This window comes from Hevea brasiliensis, unplaced genomic scaffold, assembly GCF_030052815.1.
Source record: "Hevea brasiliensis isolate MT/VB/25A 57/8 unplaced genomic scaffold, ASM3005281v1 Scaf1, whole genome shotgun sequence".
Classification (NCBI taxonomy): domain Eukaryota; kingdom Viridiplantae; phylum Streptophyta; class Magnoliopsida; order Malpighiales; family Euphorbiaceae; genus Hevea; species Hevea brasiliensis.
Window position 1 is genome coordinate 9,161,180 of NW_026614585.1, and position 21,166 is coordinate 9,182,345.

At 38.4% G+C, this 21,166-nt stretch overlaps 1 protein-coding gene across 1 annotated transcript; it reads left to right on the forward strand.

Annotated features, from left to right (window-relative positions):
• Positions 1 to 11,278: 11,278 nt before the first annotated feature.
• LOC110644118 (protein DETOXIFICATION 46, chloroplastic) lies at positions 11,279 to 19,864 on the forward strand. Its single transcript, XM_021796746.2, has 14 exons — positions 11,279 to 12,014; positions 12,164 to 12,258; positions 12,508 to 12,616; positions 12,805 to 12,860; positions 16,306 to 16,361; positions 16,583 to 16,721; positions 16,816 to 16,953; positions 17,044 to 17,112; positions 17,199 to 17,309; positions 17,504 to 17,632; positions 18,283 to 18,360; positions 19,000 to 19,071; positions 19,166 to 19,228; positions 19,337 to 19,864. The coding sequence occupies exons 1-14, from the start codon at positions 11,546 to 11,548 to the stop codon at positions 19,436 to 19,438; spliced, it is 1,686 nt and encodes a 561-aa protein (XP_021652438.2). The 5' UTR covers positions 11,279 to 11,545; the 3' UTR covers positions 19,439 to 19,864.
• Positions 19,865 to 21,166: the final 1,302 nt, after the last annotated feature.

The window sequence follows — 21,166 nt, forward strand, 5'->3', positions numbered from 1 at the left end:
AATAAAGTTTTTAAAATTGATTCATCATTGAAATTGGTAAAATCAGAAGGCTTAAGAGTTAAAATTTAACTTGAGTCAAATTTTGATTTAACCAGTATGCTATGAAATAAATATTAATTATTTCATAAAATTAATAATTAGAAAAATTAATAATAATGCTTATTTATAATTAGTAATTTATTATTTTTAAAGTGATTATTAAAATAAAATTAATAACATTTAAATTTAATAATTAATTATTTTTTAAAATAATTATTAAAACAAAATTAACAATATTTTATATTGTAATTTTTTATTTAATTTAAAATTTAATTAAATATTTAGTAATTTATCATTTTTTGATAGTAATTATTAAACAAAATTAATAATATTTTATATTTTAAAATTTTATTTAATTAAAATTTAATTTAATTTTAAATTAAAAAATAATTTTTTATAATAAAAATGTTATGATATACAATATTAATTATTATAATATTATTTATTAAAATAATATTTACATTTTATTTAAAAATATAAAATAAAATAAAAAATAAAATTAAACACTATCATAAATAGCGTTTAACTTGTCACGACCCAACTTATGGGCCGGACCGGCACTAGGACCTAGGCCAGCCTAAAGCCCCCGAGGCCCGTAGTAAGCCTAACTATTCCTTAACTCAACTCTAAGGCCCATTTGGGCCCAAATTCAAGAAACCAACCGGACAGAGTCCGGCCATAAAGTGGACCTTTCAACGGGGAGTTTTTGACTCACCCGACCTGTAAACAAAATATATCATCAATTGGGGAGCTCAGCTCACCCTCCACATACTCATATCAGCATCAAAAAATAAATGGGAGCTCAGCTCCCTCATCCAATCCATCAAACATGCATATAATAATTTTACAGGTCCACATGACAATTTATATTACAGACCCGAATCATTTAAATATCTCTAACACATGCGGAAATTCTAGGAGTAAATAAAATTACACAAATATTGATAAAACAACCTGCGAAGGAGAAAAGCAGGTTAACCACAATAAAATCCTCCTGTAGCCTGAAAAAATGTTGAACAGGAGTGAGCGTTCGACTCAGAGAGTAAAATATCAATTTTAACCATAATCTCTATAACTATCTAGAACTAATGCAACCTGTGGAGTGAAATACAACAGCAACAATATTTTCACATCATAACAGCAAAAAGGTAATTTGGAGCACTCACACACCCTGTAATATCAATCATAATATATGGGAGCTGATCCCCTATACAGCTCTCATAAATCCAACCTGGTGCCAACGAAGAACTCAACTCGGCCTTCCACTTAATAACCAAATCGGGGTCCCAGCGAAGAACTCAGCTCGGACTTCCACTTAATAACCAAATCGGGGTCCCAGCGAAGAACTCAAGCCGTGTCTACCCCGAAGGACCGGGTCCCAGGGAAAATCTCAAGCCATATCTACCCGTCCTATCCATAGTCCACACCACATCACACGCACGCCAACGCACTCACACTGCTCCAAATTACCACAACAACATCCATGGCACGCTAACAGTTATGAATGCAACATAAATCGTGCCTAGAGTTTAACTACATAAATATATGCATATAAGTGATGCATGGGCATGCTTGAACATATAATAATATCGAAATTACAATTAAAATTAATATTTTACTCACATACTTGACAACGGTCACTATGGCGGCTGGGGGAAGGAAGAAGGCTGTCTCGGCTCACCTGACAATTATTTAATACAATTGCCTCAATACAAATCAAGAAAAGACCAAATACGTCCTAAGTCGTGTCGAAAATCCGGCAGAGTCTCCCTTATACCTAGGACCTACCCCACCTGCAAAAAGGCTCAAAACACACTTCTATATCCACAATCCATATATTCACAACTCAATCACATCACACAGCCCCTCCTGGGCCCATCAAATCAGTCATCCATCACAATATGTAAAATTTCAATTTAGTCCTTATAATTGATCATTTTTGCAAAAACTGCCCAAATAAGCTCTAAAAATTCTAAAACTTTGCCCTGCGGTCCTTAGCAATATTACTAAGCTATTGCAAAAAGAATCATAATTTTCTATGCTACCACGAATATTTTATGGATTTTTAATCCTATTTAAGCACTAGAAAATTACGAAAAAGCAAGGTTCGGGTTTACCTTTGCCGATTCCGACTTCGGGGACACGCTCGGGATGTCTGACAATGGTGGGGTAGCCAAAACCTCGATCCAATTCGGAGACTTTTTCTATGTAATTCAATGCGCCGAAATTCACGCACCGGACAAGCTGAATTTCCATGAATTGAAGATACCTACACGAAGCTCACAACACGATGGTTAGTACATAAATTTTTCAGAATTTTCTAAGCTCATTTAATGCTCGGAAAAACACTACGAAGTTCCATGGGACCCACCGAAAAACGGTGTCGGAAAAATTTGAAATTTATGTCGCCGCGAAGCTCTCGACGAGTGGAGCGCTCTGGTACTCTCGGTTTTCTCGTGGGGTTTACGGTTTGTGAGAAATCTAGCCCAAAAGTCAAAATGGGCTAAAACTTCCCGGGCAAAAATTGGACAAACCGCTTGATGGATTTCGGTGTTCTTGGTGTCTATGGAAAGCTCTCGACGAGTAGATGAGTTTAGACACAAGACCCGGTTCGATTGGTGGCCAGATCGGCTGGAATTTGGCCGGGATGTCGAAAAGTCGCGCGCGCAAGGGAGGGGCGTTCGCATGCGTTTTCCTGCCGTTTGGGGAGGCGGCCGGTGGGCTGGGACGGCTGGGGGTCGGCGCCGGTGAGCTGAGTTGGCAGGGGAGGCGGCGGCGCGGTAAGAGGAGAAGGGAGGAGAGAAAAAAAGAGAGAGAAGGGGAGGGAGGTCGGACGCGCGCGGGGAGGAGGAAGAAAAAGAAGAAGACCGGTCCGATTCGACCGATCCGATTCGGTCCGGTTCGATTATGCCGGTTCGATTCAGAATACAAAATTTTAAATTTTTACTCTGCCTCGGAACCGAAAACGAGGTCCAAAAATTCCGAAAAAATTTCAGAAAACTCAGAAAAATTCGTAGATTCTAAATATATTTTTAGTTTTGCCACGTGGTCTTTAAATTAATTTTTAAAAATCATCAAAGTTTATATTTTTGGAAAATCGAACCCGATTTTTAAAATCCGAAAAATCTCAAAAATTTCCTAAAATTTAAATAAAATTAAAATACCAATAATGCTCATAAAATAATAAAATTTAAAATTTTGGGGTGTTACATTCTTCCCCCCTTATAGAAAATTCGTCCTCGAATTTTTTCACAAGGCAGAATAAAGTATATGATTATACATTGAACAGATAAGGGTACTTGCTATGCATGTCCCGTTCTGACTCTCAGGTGCACTCTTCCACTGACTAACTCTTCCACAAAACCTTAACCATAGGGATCTGTTTTGATCTTAGCTGTCTCACTTGGTAGTCCACTATGGCTACAGGTTGCTCCTCAAATGTCAAATTCTCTTTTAGCTCTATTACATCCGGCTGTAGTACATGAGAAGGATCTGGAATGTATTTCCTGAGCATGGAGATGTGAAACACAGGATGAACATGAGAAAGGTTGGGTGGTAGTTCCAACCAGTAGGCAACTGCTCCAACTCTATCAGTAACCTCAAAAGGTCCAATATACCGAGGTGCCAACTTGCCCTTCTTTCCAAATCTCATGACTCCCTTCATTGGAGAAACCTTCAGGAATACATAGTCGCCATCGCAAACTCCACATCCCTCCGTCTGGGTCCGCATAACTCTTACTCTCATCAAAGTTGTTTTCAATCGTTCCTCGATTAAAGGAACTATCTCAAGTGTCTTGCACTGTGTCTACATCATGCACCTTCGCTTCTCCCATTTCCGTCCAACACAGAGGAGACCTACACTTTCTTCCATATAGTGCCTCATAGGGTGCCATCCCTATGCTGGAGTGATAACTGTTGTTGTAGGCAAACTCCACCAAAGCTAGCTGATCATCCCATTGACCTCCAAAATCCAAAACACTCATGCGAAGTATGTCTTCCAGTGTTTGGATTGTCCTTTCGGACTGTCTGTCTATCTGAGGGTGGAAAGCCGTACTGAAGTTCAACTGTGTGCCAAGTGCCTCCTGCAATTTTCTCCAAAACTGAGAAGTGAACTAGGGCCCTTTATCAGATATTATGGAAGCCGGAACTCCATGAATCTGACTATTTCTCGAATATAGAGTCGGGCGTACTGTGCAACAGAATATGTGATCTTCACTGGCAAGAAGTGAGCTGATTTAGTTAAGCGGTCTATAATTACCCATATCGAATCATATCCTCGCGTGGTACGAGGCAACCCAGTCACAAAATCCATAGTAATCATTTTCCACTTCCATTATGGGATAGGGAGCTCTTGCAGCTTCCCTGACGGTCTCTGATGTTCAAACTTCATCTTCTGATAAGTCAAGCACTTGGACACAAAGTCTGCTATGTCTCTCTTCATGCCATTCCACCAATAACTATCCTTCACATCATGGTACATCTTGGTGGAGCCTAGGTGGACACTGTATAGTGTGTAGTGTGCTTCTCGCATGATTTCATTCCTGAGGTTGTCCACATCGGCACATATATCCTAGAACCTTGCACTAGGGTGCCATCATTGGCAAATCCAAACTCACCACCTTCACCCTGCTGTACTTTTTCTATGATCTTCATTAATTGTTGGTCTCTGTGCTGGGAAACTCTAACTCTGTCCCTCAAGTCTGGCCTCACTGAAAAATGAGCCAACAATACCCCCTCATCTGACAGATCTAGGATTAAACCTTGATCCATCAACTCATGTACTTCCTGAATCAACGGTCTCTTCTCTACTGAAATGTGCGCCAAGCTACCAGAAGATTTTCTGCTCAAGGCATCTGCTACTACATTGGCCTTCCCAAGGTGGTACTGGATGGTGCAATCATAGTCTTTCAGAAGCTCCATCCATCTCCTCTGTCTCAAGTTTAAGTCCCTCTATTGGAAGATGTACTTCAAACTCTTGTGGTCGGTGTATATCTCGCACACTTCACCATACAGATAGTGTCTCCAGATTTTTAGTGCAAAGACTACAGCCGCCATTTCCAAATCATGGGTGGGGTAGTTCTGTTCGTGCCTCTTCAGCTGCCTTGAAGCATAAGCCACTACTTTTCCATTCTGCATCAAAACACACCCTAGGCCAACTCTGGAGGCGTCACAGTACACGGTGTATCCTTCACCACTCATAGGTAGTGTCAACACAGGGGCAGTGCTTAGACACTCCTTAAGCTTCTGGAAACTCTCCTCACAGTCATCTATCCAAATGAATGGAACATTCTTCCTAGTCAACTTAGTTAGGGGAGCCGCTATCCTGGAGAAATCTTACACAAAACGCTTATAGTAGCCAGCTAAACCCAAAAAACTTCGCACCTCAGTAACTGTTGTAGGCTTAAGCCAATCAGTTACAGCTTTAATTTTCTTGGGATCTACTTGAATACCTTCACTTGAAACCACGTGCCCCAAGAATGAGATGCTTCCTAGCCAAAATTCACATTTCAAAAATTTGGCGTATAGCTGGTGCTCCCTCAAAGTTTGCAACACCATTCTCAAGTGCCACACGTGTTCTTCCTCTGTCTGAGAGTATACCAAAATGTCATCTATGAATAGATGACAAAACGGTCCAAAAATGGCTTGAACACCCTATTCATCAAGTCCATGAAGGCTGCTGATGCATTAGTGAGTCCAAAAGACATCACCAAGAACTCATAATGACCATATCTTGTCCTGAATGCCGTTTTGGACACGTCCTCATTCCTGATTCTCAACTGATGGTAGCCTGATCGCAGGTCTATCTTGGAAAAGAATCTAGCTCCTTGGAGCTGATCAAACAGGTCATCGATCCGAGGAAGTGGATACTTGTTCTTCACAATCACCTTGTTCAGCTGTCTGTAGTCAATACACAACCTCAATGACCCATCCTTCTTTCTCACGAATAGAACAGGAGCACCCCAGGGTGAAGTGCTCGGACGTATGAAACCCTTGTCCAAAAGCTACTGTAGTTGCTCCTTCAGCTCTTTTAATTCTGCTGGTGCCATCCTATAAGGCGGCATTGATATGGGGTTTGTACCCGGCACAACATCAATGCAAAACTCTATTTCCCTTCCTGGTGGCAACCCTGGAAGCTCCTCTGGGAAGACATCCATAAATTCTCTGATAATAAGAACATTTTCCATGCTGACACCTTCTACAGATGTATCTCTCACCAATGCGAAATACCCTTGACATCCACGCCTCAATATTTTTCTAGCACTAATTGCTGACACCAAATTATATGGAGCCACGCTCCTGTCACCATCAAAGCTAAACTCTTCTACACCAGGTATGTGGAAATACACCTTTTTGTTCCTGCAGTCTAAAGTGGTATAGTGAGTTGACAACCAATCCATCCCCAAAATTACATCAAAATCCATTACTGGTAGAGGAACCAAGTCTGCTGGGAGGATCTTTCCATCCACTACTACTGGGCTACCCGAAAAAATCATATCTACATCTATGTTGTCACTAAGTGGGGTAGCTACCGACAAAGGGCACTCTAAAGTTGTAGGGTTTCTACCCAACCTCATGGCAAACACAGGAGAGACAAATGAGTGCGTAGCACCATGATCTATTAAAACACGAGCTTCATAGGAATAGACCAGAAGAATACCTGCCACAACTACATTCAAAGCCTGAGCATCCTGATGGGTCAGGTTGAAAACCCGAGCTTGACCCCTACCCTGAGTGGCAGAACCCTGATACTGACTTCTACCTCCTGATCTGCCTCCAAATCCATGTCCCCCTTGTCCTCGGCCCTGTTGGCCATCGAATCGATCGCCGCCATGCTGGAAGCACCCGGATACAACTGACGAGGAACATTTGCAACAGAACCCTGTGACCCCATTTGTGGCTCACTGAAAACGAGGCATTCCCTAGCAAAGTGACCTGGTTGGCCACACCTGAAGCATACTCCTGAACCCATCATACAAGGTCCTGAATGTCCTCTTCCACACTGTGCACAAGGTGCCAAGGAGGATCCTGAACTGCACTGCAATCGCTGCACTCGAATCGTGACCACCGCCGATCCGTACCCTAGTCTGAACCCTTGGGATTTGTGTCTAAAACCACTCCTCTTATTTCTGCTTCTTCCTCTGTAATTAGTTTAGCCACCACTATCTGTAGTAGCCATCTGCGGAACACCTAAAGAACCCTCTGTTTAGTTTTTCTTTGCCCTTCCGCTGTCATCCACAGCATAGCTAATCTCTATCTGTCTGGCTCGATCAACTACCACATCAAAAGACTGATCAGACATCATGGCCAGGTTTGCATACCTCCTGTCAAGCCCCTTTAGGAACCTCTTCACCTTCATAGTTTCTGTAGCTACCGCTGTAGGGGCATATCTGCTCAATTCCAGAAATTCTGTAGCATATTCATTTACAGACCTGCCATTCTGTCTTAAAGCCTCACAGGCCCACTGTTTTTGATCTCTGAAGCTTTCTGGCACAAACCGATTGATGAAAAGTTCCACAAACTGAGTCCATGACAAACCATCCATCCGAGGTAACACGTAGTCATTCATTCATTGTCTAGGCATAGGCCCCATGACATGCTGTATACACTCTATTAGTCTTCTATCAGTCAACTGCAATTCTATTCCTGCCTATCTGCAGGAATCCAAAAACCGATATGCATTGTCTGACACATCATAAGTATCAGGCACCAATTTCTTAAAATTGATTATCTGTTTGTAAGGTTCCCCTCTTGGTGCGGTGGACTGCTGCTGCTGTGGAGGGTGGACCATATACTGCGCCATCATATCGATGGTCCTCTGCAACCCAGCTAGAGTAGCTGCCATGGGACCCTGTGCCATAAAAGACTGATCCTGTACTGGTGGCAGCTGCTCTTCTACTTGAGCAGCTCTAGGCCTCCTATCCCGCCTCCTCGGGGCAGGCTCCTCATCCTGTGCCGACACCTCGTCAGGCACATCTGGTTCTGGTGCAGTGGCAGCTCTCTACTTCTACGCATTTTCCTGAAATTCAGCAGCATTAGCCCACAAAATTCAAAACTGCACATTACACAGCTCTATAGACTCATATTTACACATAATATATGAAGCAGAGACTAGAAGCAAAGATGACAATGCAAGACGAATGTGGACCCTATTTTCCGCATGTGACTCCTATTAGACTCTTCTCAACATTTTAGACAAACATTCCCTAAGAATCTGGAGCCTAAGCTCTGATACCACATTTGTCATGACCCAACCTATGGGCCAGACTGGCACTAGGACCTGGGCCAGCCTAAAGCCCCCGAGGCCCGTAGTAAGCCTAACTATTCCTTAACCCAACTCTAAGGCCCATTTGGGCCCAAATTCAAGAAACTAACCGGACAGAGTCCGGCCATAAAGTGGACCTTTCAACGGGGAGTTTTTGACTCACCCGACCTGTAAACAAAATATATCATCAATTGGGGAGCTCAGCTCACCCTCCACATACTCATATCAGCATCAAAAAATAAATGGGAGCTCAGCTCCCTCATCTAATCCATCAAACATGCATATAATAATTTTACAGGTCCACATGACAATTTATATTACAGACCCGAATCATTTAAATATCTCTAACACATGCGGAAATTCTAGGAGTAAATAAAATTACACAAATATTGATAAAACAACCTGCGAAGGAGAAAAGTAGGTTAACCATAATAAAATCCTCCTGTAGCCTGAAAAAATGTTGAACAGGAGTGAGCGTTCGACTCAGAGAGTAAAATATCAATTTTAACCATAATCTCTATAACTATCTAGAACTAATGCAACCTGTGGAGTGAAATGCAACAGCAACAATATTTTCACATCATAACAGCAAAAAGGTAATTTAGAGCACTCACACACCCTGTAATATCAATCATAATATATGGGAGCTAATCCCCTATACAGCTCTCTTAAATCTAACTCGTGCCACAAGAACTCATTTCTGACTTCCACTTAATAACCAAATCGGGGTCCCAAATAAGAACTCAAGCCGTGTCTACCCCAAGGACCGGTCCCAATGAAGATCTCAAGCCGTGTCTACCCGTCCTATCCATAGTCCACACCACATCGCACGCACGCCAACGCACGCACACTGCTCCAAATTACCACAACAACATCCATGGCACGCTAACAGTTATGAATGCAACATAAATTGTGCCTAGAGTTTAACTACATAAATATATGCATAGAAGTGATGCATGGGCATGCTTGAACATATAATAATATCGAAATTACAATTAAAATTAATATTTTACTCACATACTTGACAACGGTCACTGTGGCGGCTGGGAGGAGGAAGAAGGCTGTCTCGGCTCACCTGACAATTACATTACAATTATTTAATACAATTGACTCAATACAAATCAAGAAAAGACCAACACGCCCTAAGTCGTGCAAAAATCCACAGAGTCTCCCTTATACCTAGGACCTACCCAACCCGCAAAAGGGCTCAAAACACACTTCTATATCCACAATCCATATATTCACAACTCAATCACATCACACAGCTCCCCGCCCATCAAATCAGTCATCCATCACAATATGTAAAATTTCAATTTAGTCCTTATAATTGATCATTTTTGCAAAAACTGCCCAAATAAGCTCTAAAAATTCTAAAACTTTGCCCCGCGGTCCTTAGCAATATTACTAAGCTATTGCAAAAAGAATCATAATTTTCTATGCTACCACGAATATTTTATGGATTTTTAATCCTATTTAAGCACTAGAAAATTATGAAAAAGCAAGGTTCGGGTTTACCTTTGCCGATTCCGACTTCGGGGACGCGTTCGGGATGTCTAACAATGGTAGGGTAGCCAAAATCTCGATCCAATTCGGAGACTTTTCCGGTAACGGGTCTGTCTGGCTGGAAATTCACAGACTCGGACAACTGTCGAATTTCCGCGAATTGAAGATACCTACACGAAGCCCACAACACGGGGGTTAGTACATAAATTTTTTAGAATTTTCTAAGCTCATTTAATGCTCGGAAAAATACTACGAAGTTCCGTGGGACCCACCGAAAAACGGTGTCGAAAAAATTCGAAATTTATGTCGCCGCGAAGCTCTCAACCAGTGGAGCGCTCTGGTACTCTCGGTTTTCTCGTGGAGTTTACGGTTTGTGAGAAATCTAGCTCAAAATTCAAAATGGGCTAAAACTTCCCGGGCAAAAATTGGACAAACCGCTCGATGGATTTCGGTGTTCTTGGTGTCTATGGAAAGCTCTAAACGAGTAGATGAGTTTAGACACAAGACCCGGTCCGATTGGTGGCCGGATCGGCCGAATTTTGGCCGGGAAGTCGAAAAGTCGCGCGCGCAAGGGAGGGGCGTTCGCGCGCGTTTTCCGGCCGTTTGGGGCGGCGGCCGGTGGGCTGGGACGGCTGGGGGTCGGCGCCGGCGAGCTTAGGTGGCAGAGGAGGTGGCGGCGCGGCAAGGGGAGAAGGGAGGAGAGAGAAAAAGAGAGAGAAGGGGAGGGAGGTCGGACGCGCGCGAGGAGGAGGAAGAAAAAGAAGAAGACCGGTCCGATTTGATCGGTCCGATCCGATTCGGTTCGATTGGATCGATTTGATTCAGAATACAAAATTTTGAATTTTTACTCTGCCTCGGGACCGAAAACGAGGTCCAAAAATTTCGAAAAAATTTCAGAAAACTCAGAAAAATTCGTAGATTCCAAATATATTTTTAGTTTTGCCACATGGTCTTTAAATTAATTTTTAAAAATCATTAAAGTTTATATTTTCGAAAAATCGAACCCGATTTTTAAAATCCGAAAAATCTCAAAAATTTCCTAAAATTTAAATAAAATTAAAATACCAATAATTCTCATAAAATAATAAAATTTAAAATTTTGAGGTGTTACATAACTTTTTTTTAATTTTTTTAAAATTATTTTACTAATAATTTTTAACTAAAATCATCTACAAATTATTCATAATAGTGTTCGCCCTTAAATAATTAGCCACTGTTTTCAAAATAATATTATAATTATTATTTTGCCCTTAAAACTTTTAACTTAATATAATTTCACCCTTTTTAATAATTAACTTCAAACTAATCCCTTTTTTTGGTATATTATTTTTTCTGTTACCTCCGTCCATCTGGTGAAAAACTTCTCTAATGTTCAAGTAACAAGTTGTCGGTTTTCCTACTAATCATTGCTCAATGCTCCAGTAGGTGAATACAAATCCATGTGAAGTGACAAATATGCATGTGAGCATGCAGAACTCGAGAGGGTCCAGTTGAACTCGTGTACGATCCAAATTTAACAAAATCCCCTTCAACTTGGAATCCCCTGAGCCATACGCTCGTATGAAAGGTTCAAAGTTCTGAACCCTCCATTGTGAAGTACCTTTCTGTGGCTCCTAAACCCTTTTCCAAGTTTAACCTGAAAATTACACTTAAACCAGTCCTCTTCAACTTCAACCATTGTTTTTCTTGTCCTAACTTCCAATCCAACTACCCTTCTCTCTTCAAGTTCCTAGCAGAAAAATGCATGTCCAGTCCTTGCTTCATTCTTCTCACACTCCTTTCCAAACCCTAGAACCCAGATTTTTTTCTCAGTCTTTATTTCTCTCCAAGAAGCTTCCTCCATTGCTAGCTGCACCCGAGGACTTCCGCAGCTCCTTTTTGCCTCCAAGCTTACGCACTATTAAATCAAGAAGCAGACTTGTCACTCCTTGCGTAAGTCCCAGCCAAGAACTTGTCGATAATACTGTGAGCGAAAATGATGCTAATATTGCTTCAGATTCGCTCTGTAACGAAGAAGAAAAGGAAGAGGAAATGAAAATGGAGGTTAGCAGCAGAGAGTTATTGGAGAATCAGAGCTTATGGAATCAAATTAAAGAGATTGTGAAGTTTACAGCACCCGCCACTGGGCTATGGATTTGTGGGCCGTTGATGAGTCTTATTGACACTGCTGTTATTGGCCAAGGAAGCTCCCTTGAGCTTGCTGCTTTGGGTACAATTCTAATTCTTCACTGGGTTTTCATAATTATATTCTTTAGTTGCTTGGGAAATGTAGGAAGCTGTAAAATTTAACTAACACATCTACAATATGAGTTAATATTTGAGTAGTTGGTTTTCATGGTAAAATTTTGGATTGATTAGGTCCTGGGACAGTTTTGTGTGACAACATGAGTTATGTGTTCATGTTTCTTTCAATTTCTACATCGAATATGGTTGCCACTTCCCTTGCCAAACAGGTTAGCTTCTTAACGTTTTGAATATCTTAACTACAGCACTGTTTCTCTGTCCCAAATGGATAGTTTCTTTCCATTAGTAGGTACCCAAGACTATCTAATATGTCTCTATGCCGGTTTATGCCTAAGTTGAACAAAGCTAACACAATAATTTGGGATGATAATCTTCTGAGAAGCTAATAAAAGCAACCATATATTGGGGCGGTGCTGTTTCGTGGGGGAGCTCTGTTTGACTATGCACAATTGGTGCAGGATGAAAATGAAGTGCAGCATCAACTATCTGTCTTACTCTTTATTGGATTGACTTGTGGCTTCCTAATGGTTCTCTTCACCAAGTTCTTTGCTGCATCAGTATTAGCTGGTAATAGAGACTGGTACTGCTTTTTTTTTTTTCCCTTTTCTTTTACTGGAAAACGAATGGTTGATCACTTATAATTATTAAATCATTATGAACAAATACTAAATAACGGATAAAACCAATGTGCAATTGAGAAATAGCAGAGACCAACCAGTGACTAACAATTTTGCTTTTTGCTTTTTCCTTTTCAGCTTTTACAGGTTCCAATAATTTACATATTGTTCCTGCAGCAGACAAATATGTTCAGGTTTCTACTCCACTCCACTCAACTCAACTAAGCCTTTATCCCAAAAATTTGGGGTCGGTTATATGTATTCGCTTTTTTCACTCTAAACGATTTTGGGTTAAATCCTCAGAATTTGTAATGCGTATAGGTTATGTTGTACTACTCTACTCCAAGTCAATTTAGGTCTACCCCTTTTTTTCTTTCTATCCTCTAACCTAATGTGCTCTACTTGTCTAACTGGAGCCTCCGTATGTCTACGCTTTACATGACCAAACTACCTCAATCTCCCTTCTCTCAACTTATCCTCAATTGGTACCACTTCTACTTTTTCTCTAATACTCTCATTACGAACTTTATCTAGTCTAGTATGGACACTCATCCACCTTAACATTCTCATCTCTACAACTCTTAATTCAACAAGGTAACTGGGAAAAAAACTTAGAACTGAGTACTTTAACTAGGTAAAACAAACACTAGTTGGATATGAGGGAGCAACAAAATATTCATAGCAAAACAAACAAAACCATAAATCTGAGAAGTTGAAACACAACAGAAATTTTCATTTTCATTTTCTTTTTCTTCTTCATTTTCAACACAAAGTTTCTTACAAGAACTTCCAATTGTCTCCACTCTCTCTACTTTCTCTCAAATTCACTCTTCTTCCTTTCATTGACAATAAACAAAGATTTTACACAAACCTTTTTCCGGTCTAGTCAATATCAATTTTGACCCAAACACAACCTCACTAGCTGCATGATAAGCCTCAATCCCTTAAATCATGAATCAACTTTCCGCCTAATCTAAACAAAATAATTACAAGTTGCTTAAAATGAGAAAATTGCAATTTTCAAAGTTTTTAAGAAAATTACTATCTGATTCAACATTGTCATGTAGAACTTCATATATTTTCTATTGGATTATGGAGTATACATTGTTTTGTAACTAACACAGTGCGCAAATTAAGATTAGACTTGAAGACCTACATTTTCCATATTTCACAAGGATTTTTATTTTTAGTTGGATTATTTATTTTCCTAAATAAGTTTTATTTATATTTCCTAGTTTACATAGGACTGTAAAATATTATTCTTATTTAGTTTACATCTTTTAAATTATTTCCTACTTAGATTAGGATTTAAAATTCTGTAAATACCCCATCTATTTTTATTATGTACAAGTCTTTCATAATTGTTCAATGAAGTTTTTTTCTTTCTAAAGTTGTGTTTGCTTTATTTATTTTTAGACTTTGGATTAAGTCTTATTTATCTTAAAGTCTTGGATTAGATCTTGTTTATTTTCAAGGGTTTGATAGTGTATCGATTATTTTCTATGCTACACGCTGCGTCAGGTGATATCAGAGAAAAGATTTTTCATCCTCATTCCAATGGTCAATGATGGTGGTGGCAATCAACCTTTTGACAATGATCAGGGGCTACATGCTAGTATCTAGCAATCAAAGAACAAACCTCATCTTTTTACAGCATAGGGTGTCAATTGCAAGAGATTTAAGAGCACTTGCATATGCCGTATTGGGGATTTATGGTATTGAGAAGAGAAACCATAACTTGAATTAAGTCGGAGGAATTAACCACGGTGGAGTCAATTATAATTTATTCTTTTTAATTCTAGAAAAACACTTGTTATTAATGATGAATATGGAAGTAGTGGTGTTTAGGAATTGTGTACTTCAATAGAAATAAAAAATATGGAGGAGGAAGCAAAACTTGTTAAGACATCAAAGAATGTTAAAGATTTGGAATAAGAACAAAGAGATCAACCTGCATTAGAAAAACAACTCAAATTTGAATATCCTAAGCTTAAAGGATTTGAACTTGAAGAATCTCAAACTTTGGTTGTATTGCCTTTTGATATGGTGCATGATGAAGAGTTTGAAGAAAGTGAAGAGAATGAATAACAACAAACCATGAAAATTAAAGAGGAACAATCCCTAGAGACCATAGTGGAAAGTGGAGAAACTCAAATCATGGAGTTTATGGAGATTGAAGACTTTTCTAACCTTTTAACTCCTATTATTTTGGTTGATGACTTTTCTAACCTTTTAACTCCTATTATTTTAGTTGATTTTATTTGTCCAGATGTTTCTGTGGATACAAAGGACAACATGTAATTTTTTAATTCAATTTTATTCAAGTTAATTTTATTGATACCATTGAAGAAGAAGACATGGTGTGATCTTTCAATGGAGTTTTTGATTCTTCAACACTTTAAACTTTGAGATCAAATTTTTTCAAAAGTGTGAGTGAATAACGCAATCAAAATTAGGCACCTATGTTTTCCATATTTCTCAAAGATTTCTATTTTTAGTTGGATTCTTTATTTCCCTAAATAAGTTTTATTTATATTTATTAGTTTATTTAGGACTCTAAAATATTATTCTTATTTAGTTTAGGTCTTTTAAATTATTTCCTACTTAGATTAGGACTTTTTAATTTATTCCTACTTAGATTAGGATTTAAAATTCTATAAATACCCCATTTATTCTCATTATGTACAAGTCTTTCATAATTATTCAATGAAGCTTTCTTCTTCCTAAAGTTGTGTTTGCATTATTTATTCTTAAACTTTGAATTAAATCTTATATATCTTAAGGTCTTGGATTAGATTTTGTTTATTTTCAAGAGTTTGATTGTGTGTCGATCTTTTTCCGCGCTACACGCTGCATTAGTAACCATTAGTAGTTGGATGTGTTGAACCATGTCAACCATTCAGTATTCTTATCTGATATGGGTACTTTGGGATAAAGTGGCCAGTCAATGTAACTATGAAAATACTAATTAGTTGTCCATTGTCAGTATCCTATCCTCAGTATTGGACTTAGGCTATTGTCCCATCAATTCCAGGCCACAGCTTGTATCCTTGCTAGATGAGAACTGTATTAGCTTTAGGCCACGTTTTTCAATTCATAGATTTTACTATAGTAATCTTAGCTTTTGCTGCTATATGCTATGAAAAGACAGGAATCCATATGTGATGTACCTGCAAAGGAAATATTAATTTGATGTACATGGTAAAAAAACAGCTCCACATGGGAAAGGAGACCATTTGTTCAACATTAAAAGCTTTAGAAGATGGTATTCTACAGCTGAATGATAGATGCATTTGGTGGAAAACCCCTAAAGCACAGAAAGATGAGTTTGCATATGCAAATTTATATAATGAGATGCCTGTCATCTGTCCCTTCTAGTGAGGAGGAGGATGAAGTGGTGCATGATTCATGTTTTGATTCTTACTCAAGTCCAATGGATGAGAATTTTTAATTTTGAAGCAGAGGATGTTATTTGACCTTCAAGTTAAATTATATTCATTTCTCTTATTACATTTCTCCTCTGCTTGACGTTCTATGATTTCATATTAAACAAATTCTCTCCCCTGGGTATATATTTATCTTGATATTATGCCTCCCTTTTTTTCTTTCAATTATAACCTTGTTTATTTTTGTTGGTATATTCGAGGTTTAGCATGGCCTGCAATTCTTATTGGATGGGTTGCTCAAAGTGCAAGGTGGGAAGGCACAATACTTTTCCCATGCATAATCTGCTGATTGTGCTGGCAGCCCCTTAATTTGGTTATTTATGATGCCTCTTTACTAGTTAATGCAACTAAGAACTACTGTAATGATTTTCTTGAACTTGTAGTGTCTATATGGCTTGTTTCTTTCTCACAAAATTCTTTTGGGCCAGTTAAAATGTTTTGTATTAATCTTTGTTCATTCTGTTTCCCAGCCTTGGCATGAAAGACTCCTGGGGACCATTGAAGGCATTGATAGTTGCTAGTGCTATAAATGGCATCGGCGATATATTACTCTGCAGGTTTCTGGACTATGGTATAGCTGGTGCAGCATGGGCAACAATGGTGTCACAAGTATGCTGAATATATATTCTGACTTTGATAATAAACCCATTGATCCAATCCCACAGTACATTTTTGCATTGCCACTTACCTGTATACATTTCAGGTTGTTGCTGCTTATATGATGATTGATTCACTGAACAAGAAAGGCTACAATGCATATGCCATTTCCATTCCATCACCTACTGATCTTATGACAATATTTGGGCTAGCTGCTCCAGTGTTTGTAGTGATGATGTCAAAGGTTTTTTTCATAGTTACTTGTTTGTACAGATTAACTATGTTCTTGTGATTATTCTTATGCATTTACATGAGACATGGAATTTTATCATAGGTGGCTTTCTACTCTCTCCTTGTATATTTTGCTACATCTATGGGGACACTCAGTTTGGCTGCTCACCAGGTTTGTTATGCCTATTCTTAACACTTTTCAGGTATTCTAGTTGATGTCTGTGAGAATTGATGGTTCTGTACAATCTCTTACTCTAGGTCATGATTCAAGCATTCATGACGTGCACAGTTTGGGGTGAGCCTCTTTCTCAAACTGCACAATCATTTATGCCTGAGATGATGTATGGAATGAAACGAAGTTTGGCAAAGGTTAGTGATACTCATTTTTAAAACCACTACAACCTCCTATTAATAAATGTTGACTACATAGCTATTTAGAAATGCAACCTTTCTCCCTTCTGGACAGAATTGATTGATCATATCAGATCTAGTCTACGTTGCAGAATCTCTGTATAGTTTTTTGTTTGCTCGAGCCATTTTATAGGTGTTATGATTTTTAACAGGCTCGAACACTGCTGAAATCACTGACAATAATTGGAATCATGCTGGGATTGATGTTAGGGATTGTTGGAACATCTGTTCCTTGGTTGTTCCCCAAAATCTTCACACCTGATCAGAACGTCATCCAGGAGGTTGGTTCTTGTATTTAGTATATTCAAAATACAGTTTCTCCATAATTGCCATAATCAAACGAACCATGAGCACGAGAAGAAGAATGAGTATTGAGTAGTATCAATTATTTCTTGCAAATATGTGCTGCCTTGGAAGGATTGTCAAATTTTTTTCTTGCATTGCAGCCTTAACATCTAATCCTCTCAACTCAGTTCCACCTCAATTGGGATCCAGCTATACGGACATTTTTTTTCCATTATTTTACTTGGTTTAGCCTACCTGTACATCAAGGTCTTGTCTATATTTAATGTTGTTAATTCCAATATAAAATTTGGCTTTATTTATTCAGTCATTTTGAAGACCTTTAAAGGTTTTTAGTCTGCTGCTGCTTTAACGTTTCTAATAACTGAAAGATCAAAGATGAGTCAAATCAATGTTAGCCATTTCTCTGGGATAACCAGGCATATCTGTGTTGGTAGCTTAACATGCAAGTTTCAGTTATAATTCAGATTGCAAATCCCCTGTAAATCATGAGTTAAATCAAGACAGAGGAAATGAATATAGTAAATCGCAAATATTCTATTGATGATATAAATTTTTATGTTTATGCGTAAACAGTGATCTGAATTTCGAGAATCTGATAATTCTGTGTACTGCTATGTCTATGCAGATGCACAAAGTGCTGATACCATTCTTTATGGCACTAGCTGTGACACCCTGCATTCTCGGCTTTGAAGGAACGTTGCTGGTATGTTTGATTAAAAGTTTAATCCAAATGTTTCTAATTAATTTCAGGTGAGTTTTCCAGTAATTTATACCTGCCTTTTGGACCAAAGATTGATGAAACTCGACCAAGTATGTGTCTCTGGCACTAGTCAAGTCCTCTTCAGGAAGTAGTAGTTAGTCGTATCCATTAGTTCATAGAATAGTGGGGTTTCATCAACTATAATGAAGTTTGCTATATTTGATGCAAAATGTGGGACTCACATGAGCATAAATTTTTCCTCTTGACAGCGTTTTTGTGTCAGGTATTAGGTTTAGAAGGACCAGTACTCTTGGAATGTGCATAATCCTCGACAGAAACATGAAAATAAATTGTTATAAGAGGGGGCCAAAAAACTAAAGGAAAAAGGGGGTGTGATGATTTTCTTGAAATTTTCGTACTTGTTCACTTGTGATTTTGCAAGCTTTCATGTGATAACATTGTCTTAGACTTACTTAAGCTACACGATACCAGTTAACAAAAAAAAAATGGTTACTGATAATCTTCCCTAACTTGGTTTGCTTAAATTGTTTTCAAAATCATGCTTAAGGATAAAATGCTCATATTGTGAGCATGCTTTGAATGTTTGTATTCTAGCATCATGAATACTGTTTGCTTCTCCAGGCAGGAAGGGATCTTAAATATCTTAGCTTATCAATGGGCGGATGCTTTTCTTTGGGTGCTGTGGTGCTCTTGGTAGAGATTTATTTCTTTGTTTCCTATTTTCTATTCTGAAACCTTTTGGATTTCTTAAGAACTAAAAATGGTATCCCCTTTCTGTTTTCACCAGATTGTGAGCAGCAGAGGTTACGGATTGCTGGGATGCTGGTGTACCCTTCTAGGCTTCCAATGGGTAAGATTAGCACCCTCAGGAATCATGCATGCAAAATTTCAAGCTTTGCTTATTTGAAGAGTGTTTTTCTTTTTCGTCTTTTCATTTTTTTCTTTTTCCCTTTTTCAGGCTCGATTTTTCCTTACTCTCCAACGCCTTCTTTCCCCCAATGGCATACTTTTCTCTGAAGATCCAGGCCAATTTGAATTACAGAAGTTAAAAGCTGCATAGTTTCGGAATCCAAACATTTCCAAAGCTCCAATTGTATACCACGAAATTTAAGGTATTCACAAGCCTCGAATGTCATGCTTTTATGCAATCGATTAAATCATCACAAGATCAGCATTTGCTTGTGCCGTAGCTGTTGGAGGTCAAGTGCCATCATTGTTCAATGCCGAAATGAAGCTAACTGTGCCCTACCTCATGCTGTAAACATTGTTTTCTTCAGAGCAAATAGTACATCCTAGATCAAGAGACAATATTTGAAAAGCTTTCCCACATTAAGTGGAGGAAAACAGTAAATAGCTAAAGTATTGTTCGTTACGCCATGCTTTCGATTAAAAAAAAAAAAAAACCTTTTTCATTAAATAGATGTTTGAGGATATATGGAATGCATGTACTCATGCTTCAAAGCTATGATCATTGAGTTTTTCATTCTCTCTCTGCCTTCAAACTGAATTTGGTATAGAAGGTATCAATATATAGATATTAAAGCTGAAGCGTGCACATAAATTTACAAATGAATGTCACCTATTTAAGTAATTAACTTAAAAATATACGATTTGTCAGCCAATTGTCATTATCTTCTATTGATTTATATAACTCAATCTCTAGCTTTTGATTTATATAACTCGATCTCTAATTTTTTTATTAAGTCTGGTCCATTTTCTCAACATATATTAAAACTTACCCTAGTTGAATGCTTCACGTACAAACTTTAAGTTTCAGATATTTATGTCTGGGCAAAGGGGTGTGTTGCTTTTGCAGAAGTACCATCAATGAACTTGAACATCTTCTAGCAGCAAGAGAAGTGTTGTCTTCCAAGAACGCACTCAATCCATTGTTTCTTCATTCCTTCTATACAAAAGAAACAAGATTCTCAAACTATTTCGTCAACCAAATTTTGCTTGAATTAAATTATTGAGATTTTTTTTCTTTTCACATTCAATTGTATATCCTGACAGATAGTAAGCAATGCATCATGAAAAGCAAGGAATATGATTCTTGCTAAAGTCTTACTGATCACACAATCTCCAGAAGAATTTCTCCATATATACAACGAGGGCATTCATCTCCAATCCATGTTATCAAAAGATCTATTTCCAATTCTTAGCATTTCAATTCTTCAGGGGTAAAATTCAAACCTGACAAGAATTCCAAAAACTAGAGATTGACAAGTAACAGTGGTACCATATAAAGCGGGTGTCCTCTCCCTCCTTCAGAGTGAATTGTCCCCAGTTTGTCAATAAGAGCATATCTAGCACCGCTTGTTCCAAAGTCCATTCCTAGATAAAACCGCTCTCCAGGTTGAAGACCAGCTTCTTGGGTATCTTTCTTGCTTGCAAAAGCCACTATTACTCGTGGGTTTGGTTTTCTTGTGGCGTTGCGTAGCTCAGTGTTTGAACAGACATCCTCAGACTGTAATACCCTGAAATGGCTAGTTTGCATACCAGAAAATGCTTGGGTTTTAGTGCAAATAGGCAAATAGGCTGTAGCCCATATTGTGAAAATGGCCCATCAAATTCAAACCATCTTATGGTCTCGTCTCATTTCCAAAATCTTGCTTGCACATTGACCAAATATTACAGAAAATTTGCTTCTGCCCATGAAAATTTGCATATCTCCTGAATTTGGAACCATCTATATATCATTTATCTCTTAGCAATGCTTACTTTTCGATGTACCCAAAAGGAGAAAAAAAAAAAAACTCACACATTTATGATCATTGGCCCTATTTTA